The 15000-nt window shown below is 43.6% G+C and overlaps 1 protein-coding gene across 14 annotated transcripts in view; it reads right to left on the bottom strand.

Moving 5' to 3' along the window:
• sas (stranded at second) overlaps positions 1 to 15000 on the bottom strand; it is a 176566-nt gene that overhangs the window by 30481 nt on the left and 131085 nt on the right. For 13 of the 14 annotated variants that reach the window (XM_070137600.1, XM_070137601.1, XM_070137604.1 and 10 more), the window contains exons 2-7: positions 12467 to 12685; positions 7510 to 8703; positions 6322 to 6377; positions 5639 to 5746; positions 3968 to 4115; positions 467 to 603 (exon numbers count right to left, since the gene is read on the bottom strand). In XM_070137600.1, coding sequence (XP_069993701.1) covers positions 467 to 603; positions 3968 to 4115; positions 5639 to 5746; positions 6322 to 6377; positions 7510 to 8703; positions 12467 to 12685 — 1862 coding nt within the window. The remainder of the gene's footprint in view (positions 1 to 466; positions 604 to 3967; positions 4116 to 5638; positions 5747 to 6321; positions 6378 to 7509; positions 8704 to 12466; positions 12686 to 15000) is intronic. The other variant, XM_070137608.1, reaches the window with a different exon arrangement.

The raw sequence follows: 15000 nt of genomic DNA, 5'->3' as shown, positions 1-15000 counted from the left end.
AGAGGAGTGATATATGAAAAGAATAATAATAAGAAGAAAACGAGGAAGAAGAGGAGAGGGGAACAAAAAGAAACAAAGAAAAGGATCTAGGAAAAGCAAGGGCGGTGAAACAGGACGCAAATGATGGGAGGGGCGCAGAGTACACCGTAATTAGGGTTTATAATCTGGTTCCACCAAAAATGGATGGTGATGACTTTAATAATGACGGTGACGGTAATAGTGGTGGTGATGGTGATGATGATGATGATGATGATGATGATGATGATGATGATAATGATGGTGATGATAATGATACTGATGATAATGATATTGATGATGATAGTGATAGTGATGATGATAATAATGATGACGATGACGACGACATTGGCGATGATAAAGATACCAACAATCCCATCTCACCACACCCATTTTCCATCATCACCACCATCACCATCACCACAATTCCCCAAAATAATCCAAAACTCACCTTAATTTCCCCGGTCACGAAGACGCACCGGGGCAGACACTTGGCCTCGCCCCCTTGCGAACAGGAGCACTTCTTCTGGCACCCTTCAGTCCAGTCCTGGCCCACGCCGTAGCTCACGTTCTCCGCCTGGCACCCCTCTGGAATAGTGCCAGTGCCAATAGGCGATCAGTCGGAGGGTTTGTGGTGTTAGGCCGAAAATAGATTTTTTATTATTATTAATATTATTTTTAATTTATGGTGTAAATGCTAGTGTTTATTGTTTATTGTGTTATGCCGAAAATATCTTTTATTTTTTTCTTCTTATTAATGGTGTAAATGGTGTAGTATTTATTGTTTATTGTTTTCAGTTACTGATAGTGTTTTTTTAAGTAGTATTTAGCGGTATCTATTTTATTTACAGAATTTAAGATTTTTTTCATTTTTTTTATTTTTATTTTCTTAACCTAAAACTGAATGCACTTTTATTCATTGTATGACTTTTATCCTACGTTTTTATAAGTATTTTTTTTTCCAGGAGATGCGGTTCCATGTTTTTATTTGCATATTATGGTAGTGTATTGGCTTTTACGTAGGTCTATTTTTGAATAGTTTACTGGCAGCCATTTTTGGGAAGAACCAAAACCCCCCCAAAAAAGAAAAGAAAAAATATCTCAAAATATATCTAAATACCAAAAAATATATCTAAATATCTAAATGCAATATCTAAAAAAAATATATATATATATTTCCAATCATTCACATGTCTTCTTCTTCGTTGCAGATTGCACTTCGTCATAACCTCGATCTTGTCATTCATGAAATCATAATTACTCACTCCGTAGTGAGAAAGTTCATCAGCCTCAAGAAATCATGCACAGAGTATCAAGCATGCATGACGCGGCGACGGTCTGCAACGCCTGACGACTTTGCAGCTTAAAAAAAAAAAAAAAAAAAAAAAAAAAAAAAAAAAAAAAAAAAAAAAGAGAGAGAAGAAGAAGAAGAAGAAGAAGAAGAAGAGGAAGAAGAAGAAGAAGAAGAAGAAGAAGAAGAAGAGGAGGAAGAAGAAGAAGAAGAAGAAGAAAGAAGAAGAAATGAAGAAAAAAAGAAAGAAAAAAAAGTAAAAATAAATAAATTAAAAAATATATATATGTATTTGTATATATGTATATATCTCAGAAAACTCGAACTGTCCTTCACTGAGTAATAAAACGATGATTTGACAGCCATAATTATGAGCTGAAAGAGGAGGAGGAGGAGGAGGAGGAGGAGGAGGAGGAGGAGGAGGAGGAGGAAGAGGAGGAGGAGGAGGAGGAGGAGGAGGAGGAGGAGGAGGAAGAGGAGGAGGAGGAGGAGGAGGAGGAAGAGGAGGAGGAGGAGGAAGGGGAGGTGGGGAAGGAGGAGGAAGAAAAATAAAAAGTAGAAGGGGGAGGATGAGAGGAAGGAGGAGGAAAAGAATAGGAAGAATAAGCATAAAAAGAAGAAGAAAAGTAGGAAGATAAGGAGGAAGAGGAGAACAATAGAAAGAACGAGGGTAAGAAGACCAAGAAGAGATAACAGAAAGAGGAAGAGGAGAAGGAGGAGGAGAAATAAAAGATAAAGAGATAAAGCTACCATTAACGCCCCTCCTTCAACCACAAGGCTATATATATCATTTTTTTTCTTCCAAACACCACTCAAAATCACCACCACGCCTTCCAGTACATGAAATATAATCTCATCTAAAGCCAAAAAAAAAAAAACAATAATAATAAATAAATAAAAATAAATAAATAAATATATGAAATAAAAATAAAATAAAAAATAAAAAATAAACAAAATAAAAAATAAAATAAAAATAAAAAATAAATGAAAATAAAATAAAAATCTCGATGAAACACCCATTATACCCCCACCTCATTCCTCCCCCCCTATTCATCTCCCCCCCCCCCCCCCCCCCCCCTCCCCCGGGCCCTTCTTCCATCACCACTAAGGCTGTCTCTCCCGTCGCTTCACAGTTGGTTGACGACCTTGTTGGCGTAAAGTGGCGTGGCGGTGTCTTTGTCGCTGCCCACGGAGATGCTCCTGCAGGAAATGACGGGGTCGCTTTCGTGGGGCTAATCACCGGGGGTCGTGGCGGTCGTCTGCTCGCCGCCCCCCCCCCCTCCGCCAGTTTTCGTTATTGGTATTGTTATTGCTACTGTTATCATTATTGTTATTGCTACTCTTATCATTATTGTTATTGCTACTCTTATCATTATTGTTATTGCTACTCTTATCATTATTGTTATTGCTACTCTTATCATTATTGTTATTGTTATCACTGCCATTTATTTTTGTTATCATTGCCATTTATTTTGTTATCTTTGCCATTTATTTTTGTTATCACTGGTATGATTGGTAGTTTTATCTATTTTTATTATTATTGTCATCATTATCACTATTATTAATTATTGTTATTATGACCGTTATTACAAGTATTATGATTATCTCAAATTTACATAGTTAAGAAAAAATCTATTATCATAAAAGCTCTATTTCCCCCACATAAAAAACGAAGCTACGTACTCTTAAAAAACACTAATAATAGCAATAACATAAAAAAAATAAATAATAAAAATTCCCTCCTCAAATAGGGGTGCGTCTAATATACCCATGTGTCATTCCATACCCCCAAAAAGGGCATGACGAAATTGAGAAATGCCAGCGAGGGCATGCCAGTCACGGTACACATCTATGGAGTACCCGCAGTTACTCTTTCCCTTATGTGGCATCACTTCCTGTAGTTATTACTTTAAAATCTCACATAATCTAGGGAGTGAGATGCAAACATAAAATAACTGCGACTTGTTATTAGAGAAAAAAAAAAGTTATTCAAACATTTTCCTCCACACGCAACAATCAACCTAATTTGATACCGTAATCTAAGGGAAGACGGAAGGTACAATTACGAGATAAAATAACCACAAAGGAAGAAGCGACAACATTGTATTACGAGCGGTTATAATGACTAATGACTGATGACTTGGCAGATAACGCAAGGGTGCAGTTTGTCATTTGCATTTTGCGAAGAATAGCTATTGTCGTCGTGGTGGCCTGAGCGATGCGCATTTGTCTTCGCGGAAGCACCTATGCGAATTTTGGCGGGAAATTCAAGGCGGTTCTTTTGTCGGCCTTAAACGCAAGACTGAGTACGTGCTTGTTTGTTTGGCTGTGTGTATATTCATGTTTATTAGCTTGTGTGTGTGTTTATGTGCGTGCGTGTCTATTACCAGGCGTGTACACATGACCGTATACCTGTATCACCTATACGATTTTTGGCGGGAAATTCAAGGCAGTTCTTCTGTTGGCCTTAAACGCAAGACTGAATACGTGCTTATATGTTTGGTTGTGTGTATATTCATGTTTATTTGCTTGTGTGTATGTATCTGCGTATCATTTCTTCGTTTGCTTGTGTGTGCGCTTTTATGTGCGTGCGTGTCTACCTCCGGGCGTGTACACATGACCGTATACCCGCATCACCTTGTCCTTATCCATCCTACTTACCCAGGGTGTCGAGGGATAGCTTGGCAGTGCCTCCAGAGACGCCGGACCACTTGACGTTGTACTGAGTGCCAGGAACGAGACCCTCGAGTGCCTGCGAGTCCAAGCCAGCCTCCACGTCCATGCGCTGCCAGTCCTCGCTGTTCTGGGGCTGAGGAAGAGGAGGAGGAGCGGGTGTTACTCTTTCAGTCTTTCTTTTCTCTTTCTTTCTCTCGCTTACTTTCTCTTTCTCTCGCTTTCTTTCTCTTTCACTTTCTTTCTAATCTCTCGCTTTCTTTCTCTTTCGCATTCTTTCTCTTTCTCTCGCTTTCTTACTCTTTCTCTCGCTTTCTTTCTCTTTCTCTCGCTTTCTTGCTCTTTCTCTCGCTTTCTTTCTCTTTCTCTCGCTTTCTTTCTCTTTCTCTCGTTTTCGCTCAATCTTTTCCCGGCTTTTTCTCTTTCTCTTTCTCTCTTTCTTCTTCTCTCGTTTTCGTTCAATATATTTCCGGCTTTTTCTCTTTCTCTTTCTCTCTCTTTCTTCTTCTCCCGCTTTCGCACTATATATTTTCGGATTTCTCTCATTCCATCTCATTTATCAATTCGATTAACTCGCGGACTCACCTGCTCTGATTAACACGCATGCCTGGCGCACACAGACACATACACACACACACACACACACACACACACACACACACACACACACACACACACACACACACACACACACACACACACACACACACACACACACACACACGTGTGTGTGTAGGCGCGCACGCACACATATACAAAAAGAAAGTAATCACATGATTTTTCATTTATTTTAATTTCTTTATTCACATCCTCAATCAAAGATACTTACTTTTATATATCTGCTTACTCTTTATAACTGGCGTGTTGATTCATCTTGCTTTTTTTCTTAATTTCATCACAATCATCTTCGTATTTCTCTGTCTGTTTTTGTCTCACTCTCAATCATTCGCTAGTTCACTCGTTCCTCTCTCTCTCTCTCTCTCTCTCTCTCTCTCTCTCTCTCTCTCTCTCTCTCTCTCTCTCTCTCTCTCTCTCTCTCTCTCTCTCTTTCTTTCTTTCTTTCTTTCTTTCTTTCTTTCTTTCTTTCTTTCTTTCTTTCTTTCTTTCTTTCTTTCTTTCTCTCTCTCTCTCTCTCTCTCTCTCTCTCTCTATATATATATATATATATATATATATATATATATATATATATATATACATATATATATAAATTTTTATATATATACATATATATATATATAAATATATATATACATATATATATAAATATTTATATATATACATACATATATATATATATATATATATATATATATATATATATTTATATATATACATACATATATATATATATATATTCATATATATATATATATATATATATTCATATATATATTTCACTCATTCATTCACTTACTCTCACTCATTTACTCTCTCACTGACTCTTACTCTCACTAACTCATTATCTCAACTAACTTGCATCACTCACTCACTCCCCCCTCCCTCTCTCACTCTTTCTCTCTCTTTCCCTCCCTCCCTCCCTCCTTCCCTCCCTCCCTCCCTCCCTCCCTCCCTCCCTCCCTCTCTCTCAAAAAAGACAAAACCGACAGTCGAATCCCCCTCCCCCTCCCCCCCCAAATCCTACGACATCCTCCATACCTTGTAGTAGATCTCGCCGCCCTTGGTCGACGGAAGGAGCACCGTCGAGGAGTTGTGGGTGACGCCAATTACCTTGAGGCCGCCCACGCTGCCCTTGCTCAGAGAGTCCTTTTGGGGAGGGATGGTGGGCGTGGAGAAGGGGTTGGGGGAGGGGTTGAGGTAAGGGGTTTGGGTAGGGGGTTGGGGTAAGGGTAGGGGTAAGGAGTAAGGGTTATGGGGCAGGGAGAAAAAAAATATAGGAATTACATACGGGAGTTTAACACATGTTTTTTATACATAATTTTTGTATACATTCGTTAGGTTAGATTAACTGGGTTCTCTAACGATGAGTATTATCATCATTATATATTTTTTTCTTTGAGAGTCGACATTTGTATCAATATATTTTTTAACATAAATCATAAATTCAATATAAAAAAATTCTAATAATAAGGCTACTCAATTCACCAAATCTTCAAGCATACTACAGACAAATCCATCCCAGTTAAGATTTTAAAAAAAAATCAAGACAATAACAAGAAATAACACCACAAAAAAAAGAAAGAAAAAAAAATCTGAAGCTCAACAAGAAAAAAAAATCTAAAGCTCAACAAGAAATAACACCAAAAAAAAAAAAAAAAAATGAATAAATAATCTAAAGCTCCACCCGGATTTACAACCGAACTCGACCTGGATTTATTTACCTTCTCCTTGAGCCCAACAGCTTCCTCGGCGACGGTCTCTGTGACGTTCGCATCTTCTGTGGCCGAAAACAAAGGAATGGGTCAGCATCTTCAAAACAGAAATGCATAAGATCGAGGTGTTTTAAGTCCTTATGAAAAAATAAATAAAATAAAAAGCTGGGGGGGGGGGATAGCCAACAGAAGAGAACATGTGGAGATATATGTGATTTTCAGATTAAATTTCTTAAAAAAAAAAAAAAAGTTAAAAGCGAGGCGTGACTGAACTGCGGATTGTGTGGAGATTGTAAACTAAAAAAAAAAAATACTTGGGCAAATGAAAGAGAAAAGAGGTAAGGAATAAATTCAGAGAGAGAGAGAGAGAGAGAGAGAGAGAGAGAGAGAGGAAGAAGAGAGAGAGAGAGAGAGAGAGAGAGAGAGAGAGAGAGAGAGAGAGAGAGAGAGAGGGGGGGAAGATGGACGGGGGATAGACAGAAGGAAGGAAGGGAGGGAGGGAGAGAGAGAGAGAATGGGAGAGGGGGGAGAAGATGGACGGAAGGAAGTGAGGGAGGAAGGAAAGGAGGGAAGGAGGGAGAAAGAGAGAGAGAGAGAAGATGGAAGGACGGAGGGAAAGGGGAGGAAGGAGGGGAGGGGAGGGGCGGGGAAGGAGAGAGAAAGAGAGAAAGAAAAGAATCCTCTCGTGGTAGTTTTGACAAGACCCGTGAGACCTCCTTCGTGGTAAGATTTCCAAGGCAATGACTAAAGGAAGTCGAGAGAAGATAAGCCATATTGTCTGATTCCAAGAGTGGTCTCGAGAGCCAGTGAAGCAAGAGGGTTAAATGCCATGTTTTGACAGGAAAAAAGAATCGAATCGTGTCAAGCTTGAGATAAACTGTGATAAGCAAGGCTCATTACTTTACGTATGTGCGTGTGGGAAGTTTCGTGACTGAGTGAATCAAGATAATTGCCCGACTAGCTACAGCTCTAGCGATCATAGGTGTGCAGGTGCAGCATGCCTGGGTCTGTTAATGATGGGAACAAGTTATCTTATCTCGTGAAATCCCGAGATAACAATGTGGGATCTCTGAAGCATTAACCCTTCTGGTCAGACACGAGGTCGTCACGCCCCGGATGCGGTCGTTGGTTATTTGTCGTGTGGGTTTTGGTGCGGATGGTGTCCAGCCCAGACTCGCACATCCTTCGTGCCCTTACCTGGAGCTTTTTTGGCTTCCCTGAAGGACACGGGGACTTCCTCGCCTTCTGCCGGAGCTGGGGTGGTCGTCGCGACTTCCTCTGCAGCTTCCGTCGTTAGGCCTTCCTGCTCTTCCGCTGTCGCTGCTGGCGAGGCGCTTGCTTCCTCTTCCTCCGCAGGTGTTCCTTCTTCCTTTTCATCAGCTGGCGTTGCTTCCTCCTTATCTGCAGGTGTTGATTCCTCCTTCGTATCATGTGCTGCTTCTACCTTCTTATCAGCAGGCATCTCCTCCATGACAGACGTCTCCGTTGTAGTTCCCTCTTCGACAGGCACCGCCGGTGTGGGAGCGTCTTCCCCTTCGGCGAGCACGGCTGACGTCACCGCCTCCTCCTCTTTTGCTGCCATTACCGAGCTAACTGTTTCGTCTCCCACAGACTCCTCCGGCGCAGGTCCTTCGTCCTCCGTCGGTGCCACAGTCGTGGCTTCCTCCTCCGCGGCGGCCAAGGTGACGACGTCGACGGCCTCCTGAACTGTGATGCGGTGAACCTCCTCGCCGTGGTGATCGATCTCGACGATGACCGCCGGCTCCCCCTTCTCGTCGGGCGTCTCGGGAATCGTGGTCGTGACTTCGGCGAGGGATTCGTCGTCCTGCGGGACTTCTTCCGTCACGTCGACCATCGACTCGACACCCTCGACGGCGGTAGCATTAGAGGAATCATCTGATGAGGAACTGGCAAGGTCTTCGACCGCTGGTTTCTCCGTCGGTTTCGTGAAAGGCGTTTTCTTCTTGCTGTTTTTGTTGAGTTCATGCTCGAGGTCCTTGAGTCTCCTCTGGTACTCTTCTTCGGTGATTGGTTCCGCGAGGTCCTCGCCCCCGGCCGTGCGCCCCGAGAGCGCGCGGACGGCCTGGCCAAGCGGCTGCTCCTCCTCCGCGGCGGGCGCCAGAGGGCTGCTGGCCGGCGACGTGAGCAGGGACGGCCTCGTCAGGCTGTTCACGCACGCCACCACCACGCAGCACTCGTCGGTGTCGGGCCGGTTCCTGAGTTCGATGCAGAGCTCCTCCTGGGAGTGCTGGCCCGCGGGGAAGAGCCCGGGCGCGCACGCGACGGGACCGCAGCTGAACTTACCGTCCGCGCCGCAGCGGCACTGCTCCTCGCACTTGCCGAGGTAGCGGGTCTCCCCCACGGCGTACAAGCGGCCGTCGTGCTCACAGCCTGCAGAACACCGCGCTAAGTGCGTGTCCATTGCCAGAACCTCCTCCAAAGAGGAAGCGCTTGCAATTTACTTCACAAATGACGTTACAAGTATTATTTGCCACCAGAATTTATCATGACAAATCGTTAGCCGTAAATATGTTAATCCATTATTCGTAAAGCAGTGAGTGAAAAAAAACGGGATATATATTAACAATGTTATCCAAAGTAAATCATTGGTATTAGATATTGGCTAATACTGGCAGCTTAAGTGCTGGTTAAATCTTCCAGTTAAGTTTGCTAATTAAAATGACAAGTTGGACCTGAAAACAATGAACATTTCCATCGCCAATCACATGCGGATTCCAGGTGTGCTAATCAGGTCCTTGCCGTCTAGGGTAAGTCTCCGGTGCTCTGACTGCTAGTAAACTGTGTCAGCTCTAACCTTCTAGAAGTGCATTATGCTTCTAGGTTTTATAAAAACAGTCTGCACTGAAGCTCAGATCTACCATTACATCGTAGACTAGAGTGGATATCTATTGTAAATGAAGCATTATGTCTGCAGTCCCGTTTCTTAAATCTAATGTATTTTCCCCTATACCTGGTATTGAGCACATTGTGTTCACAGACATCTTATCTCATTTGAGTGAAATAATCATAAGCTTCTAGCTGTTTCTACAAGTGCTTAATACACAGGCATAAGGTAACAGTAGTGGTATACAGTGGTACTGTCATGTGTACAGTTGGGTATGTACTTCAGCAAAAACTAAACACTCTGTACCTCAATAATACACTAACAAGAGAACAGTACACTTATACAACACTAAGTACCAATAAGGTCAAACATACAGCAAGTCTTTTACTACAAATACAATGTACTTTCGCAGCAATACATGTCAGCGCAGTACACTCATACAACTTATCCTAAATTACAGTACATTCGCACTATAGCGTTTCATTACATTACAGTACAATACAGCCACACAACATACACTAAATTACGGTACATTCTCACTACAGCGTTCCATTACATTACAGTACAGACATACAGCCTACACTACGAGACAGTACATACTTCACTACATTACAGAGTCATAGCAAACGCATACAATTTCATTAAAAGAAAAAACCTACAGAGTACGCGCCTTAACAAAATATTTACGAAGTCACAACGGATGTCTGCTCGCCTGACGTCCCAGTACTGACATACACCGTCGGGTTTAACAGTGAGGGTATTCCCGGAGACATGCTCGTGTAGAAGTACGTGGTGTTACGGGGTTGTGTTGTGGGGGGGGGGGGGCGTTGGCTTTGGTGGTGACGGTGTGGTGACGGTGGTGGTGGTGGTGGTGGCGTTGGTGGTGACGGTGTGGTGAGGAGGTGGTGGTGGTGGTGCGTGGTGCGTGGGGGTGAGAATGAGCTAAAGAAATGCGATTTAGCCAGAGTGCGTTCGCGGGTGAGTGCGTGAGGGAGGGGGAGGGGAGGGTGGAGGGTGTGGGAGGGAGGGAGGGAGGGAGGAGATATCATGCGAAGTGAAGCGAAATGTGCGGAATCGAACGAGAGATGCAAAGAGTACTTCGAATCAGGTTCTGAGAGAGAGAGAGGGAGGGAGGGAGAGGGAGAGAGAGAGAGAGAGAGAGAGAGAGAGAGAGAGAGAGAGAGAGAGAGAGAGAGAGAGAGAGAGAGAGAGAGAGAGAGAGAGAGAGAGAGAGAGAGAGAGAGAGAGAGAGAGAGAAGAGAGAAAGAGAGAGAGAGAGAGAGAGAGAGAGAGAGAGAGAGAGAGAGAGAGAGAGAGAGAGAGAGAGAGAGAGAGAGAGACAGAGAGACAGAGAGACAGAGAGACAGAGAGAGAGAGAGAGAGAGAGAGAGAGAGAGAGAGAGAGAGAGAGAGAGAGAGAGAGAGAGAGAGACAGAGAGAGAGAAATATCTAAAATATGGAAAGCAGACTGTGGAATGGAGAAAACAGAAAACGAGAGAGATCGGACAGAGGAAGTATAACAGGCGTAACTTAATAAATTAGGGGGAGAATAAAAATATTCAAGCAAGCTTACTTAACTCAACTGTGCAATGCATAACAGCGTGCAATACTCTACAAGAAGCGGGTCAATATGCAAGTTGCAGCAACACTTAACATGCAAATAAACAACAAAAAAGACTATATATATAAAACTAAAAAAACAAACAAGAAACATGGCATAAAATTTATTACCGACTCCCGTGCTTCTTAATTCCATACCTAGGAAGCACCTTTTACCCCACCCTTATTTTAGGCCCTACATGCAATAGTTAACAAAATTTAAAAAATTGCATCTTATAATGGTTCACTTTTTAAGCTAAAAAATCTACATTCACCCTTACTGACACTTTACTTAATATCTTCCATTTATTTCCCGCTATGCAAGAATCTGTCCCATTAAATTAATATAAAATATCCTTCCTTTGAAATACCTTCATTGTTTTAATCATCTTTTGGTTATGCCTCTCTCTCCTTCTTTTCCCTTCGTTTATTCCCTTCCCCTATCCACTCTCCCCTTCGTTCTTTCGCCTCCTCACTTCCCTTTTCTTCCTCCTCTTCCTCCTTCCTTTCCTCCCACATCTAACCCATTTATCTTCACCTCCACCTCTTCCTCCTCCCCTTCCTATCCCCTGTTCCCTCTCCGCCCCCATCGCCTCCCCCAGTTCCCTCGTCCACCTTCCCCTTCCTCTCTCCTTCCCTAGTCCCTCTCCTTCTCTCCTTCCCTAGTTCCCCTATCCATCTCTCATTCCCCAGTTCCTCTCCTTCCCTCCTTCCCCAGTCCCTATCCTTCTCTCCTTCCCTAGTCCCTCTCCTCTCATTCCCCAGTCCCTCCCCTTCTATCCTTCCCCAATCCCTCTCCTTCCCTCCTTCCCCAATCCCTCTCCTTCCGTCCTTCCCTTTCCCATTGCCTAAAAAAAAACTTATGGAGCTTCCTAGCCCTTCCGCGTCCGCCCATCTCTGTTTCGATCATCCGGGGGTCACGCCCTCCGCCTCCCCTGTCTACTACCCCCCCCCCTCCCACGCCCATGTCTAGAGTTCCTTCACACTACCGAGTGTACTGGCAAGTCTCTACTCCCCCTTTCGTTTCTCCCTTTTTCTATTTCTATCCGTCTCCCTGTTCCCCTTTTCGCCTCACCACGCGCCCATTCACCTTTATCTATCGAGCCACGCCTTCCCACCTACATTAACATACTTTCTCTTCCCGTGTATTCTCTCATCTTCCTGTCTCTTCCCTTTTTTTTCTTTATCTTCCCTTCCCTTCACCCTTTTCGTTTCCCCTTCTTTCTACAACCCTTGTTTTTCCTTTCTATTACTTTCTGTCCCTTCCCTCCTTCATTCGACCCCCTTCTTTCCTTCCCCTTCCCCTCCCGCCCTTTCCCCTTTTTTACCCCTGTCATCTTCTTCCCCTTCCCTCTCTTTCCCCCTTTCTTACGCCCGTCCTCTTCTTCCCCCTCCCTCTCTTTCCCCTTTCTTACCCCTGCCCTCTTCCTCCCCTCCCTCCCTCTGCCGTCCTTTCCCCCTCCCCCCCCTCCTCCCTCTCCTCCCCCTCCTCCCCCTCCTCCCTCTCCTCCCTCTCCTGCCCCTCCTCCCTCTCCTGCCCCTCCCTCCCTCTGCCGTCCTTTCCCCCCTCCTCCCCCTCCTGCCCCTCCTTTCCCCCCTCCTCCCTCTCCTCCCCCTCCTGTCCCTCCTCCCTCTCCTGCCCCTCCTGCCCCTCCTCCCTCTCCTCCCTCTCCTCCCCCTCCTCCCTCTCCTCCCTCTCCGCCCCCTCACCTGTCTCGGTGCCATTGGCGGCGATGCAGACGTCGCCGGCGGAGTTGGCGATGGTTCCCTCCGGACACTCGCACACGGGTCGGTGCTCCTTGGAGACGCAGCGGCCGCCCCTGAGCGACCCCTGGCACGGCGTGAGGATCGGGCAGGGGTCCACGCAGACGCCCCCCAGGCAGAACCTATCCTGGGGACACTCGCCGTCGGACGCGCAGGAGAACTCGGCTGCAAGGGGAGGCAAGCGAAACATGTTAGGAACGTGTCCGGGGAATTAAAGCTGAATATATTACGAATTAGAGCATGGCGTATCATCTGAATACATTGAGAGATTTTACATCCGTAAATCTCTCGTTATAATTTTTGATGGTGAAATCTATAATATATACATATCACCAGTTTCTATTTTTGTCTAGAATTAGATATACAAACTCATAAACACACACACACACACACGCACACACACACAGACACACACACACACACCAAAACAAACAAATACACAATACCAATCACCATAAACCAAACGAAACAAAAATCACAACATATCCTTTACAAAAAAAACAACAACCCAAAAAACCCAGGCCTGGCGCTTGAGGAAAAGCCATAAACCACGCACGCGTACACATGCCCCCCCCCCCCCCCAGTGTTTACACATGAACGCAACTCGCCTCTTGATAACCGAACGCACCTGAACCGGGGCCTACGCACGTGTAACCGTGTTTACGCTTTTACGCTTTATATTCCGTTCTCTCTGGCTTCTATTATAAAAAATATGGCTTCGAGGGCATTCGTTGATCGCCTTTCGACGTACTGTTCATCGTTCCACCTTCCTGTTCACTGTACTTACGGAACATTTTAACTCTCCTGCCGTAAATAAATACAAATATAAACTAGAGAATTTCATTACATTACCTTACAATACAGCCACACAACATACACTAAATTACGGTACATTCTCACTACAGCGTTCCATTACATTACAGCACAGTGCGGACATACAACCCACACTACGACACAGTACACCACTACATTACAGAGTCCAAGCAAACGAATAAAATTAGGAGAAGCGCCGATAAAAGAAACGAATAAAATCAGGAGAAGCGCCAATAAAAGAAACCACACGTGTAAAAAGGATAAAAATAAACACAAATTCACGCGACATAGTACATCATTACATTAGAGAGTCCAAGCAAACGAATAAAATTAGGAGAAGCGCCAATAAAAGAAACGAATAAAATTAGGAGAAGCGCCAATAAAAGAAACCACACGTATAAGAAGGATAAAAATAAACACAAATTCACGCGACATAGTACATCATTACATTACAGAGTCCAAGCAAACGAATAAAATTAGGAGAAGCGCCAATAAAAGAAACCACACGTATAAAAAGGATAAAAATAAACACAAATTCACGCGACATAGTACATCATTACATTACAGAGTCCAAGCAAACGAATAAAATTAGGAGAAGCGCCAATAAAAGAAACGAATAAAATTAGGAGAAGCGCCAATAAAAGAAACGAATAAAATTAGGAGAAGCGCCAATAAAAGAAACCACGCGTATAAAAAGGATAAAAATAAACACAAATTCGCGCCCCAGGAAGGCCCCTGGAGAAGAGTCCCCACCGCGGCAGAGGCAGCGGCGCGGAGTTCCTGTCTCGCCAGAGGGACTCTTCTGCGTCTGACATGGAGAGTTTTTTCTTTTCTTTTACATATATATGTGTGTGTGTGTGTGTTTGTTTGTTTGTGTGTGTGTGTGTGTGTGTGTGTTAGTGTGTGTGTGTGCGTTTGTGTGTGTGTGTTAGTGTTTGTGTGTTAGTGTGTCTGTGTGTGTGCGTGTGTGTGTGTGTGTGTTAGTGTGTGTGTGTGTGTGTGTTTTAGTGTTTGTTTATGCGTGTGCGTGCGTGCGTTAGTGTTTGTTTGTGCGTGTGTTTGCGTGTGTGTCTGTGTTTTTGTTTGTGTCTGTGTCTGTGTTAGTGTTTGTGCGTGCATGTGCATGTACATGTGCATGCGTATGTGTGTGCGTGTGCCTATTCATTCATTTCTCTCGATACTGCTTGCTCACTCTGCTTGCCACGAGCGACGAAGAGTACAATAGGGGGTGAAGGCCGGTAAACGACCCTCTGTTATCACCATAATTGAATATTCATCATCTACGCTATCAAAAAGGAAGAGAGAGAACAAAGGGAGAGACAGAGGGAGGAAACGAAGAAGGAGCAGAAGGAGAAGAAGCTGTTGATTTTGTAGAAGAGGAAAATGAGAGAAAAAAAACGATTATGAAGACAAAGAGAAACAAGATGTTAGAAAAGGGAGATAGAAAACACAAAAGAAGAAGAAGACGGCGAAAACAGAAGAGGAAGAAGAATAAAGAACAAAAATGATATAGAATAAGAAAAATTAATGAGAAAAATACGAGTAATACGAAAAATAGTAATCAATAACAAAACCAACGAAAACAACAAAAGAAAACGAAGAAAAAAACAACACAATGATAAAAGACAAGGAAAAAATCTAAAAAAAAGTAAATAAATAAATAATAA

The sequence above is a fragment of the Penaeus vannamei genome, chromosome 23 (assembly GCF_042767895.1).
Source record: "Penaeus vannamei isolate JL-2024 chromosome 23, ASM4276789v1, whole genome shotgun sequence".
Lineage (NCBI taxonomy): Eukaryota > Metazoa > Arthropoda > Malacostraca > Decapoda > Penaeidae > Penaeus > Penaeus vannamei.
The sequence above is the reverse complement of the archived record's forward strand: the minus strand, read 5'-3'. Positions and strand labels throughout refer to the sequence as shown.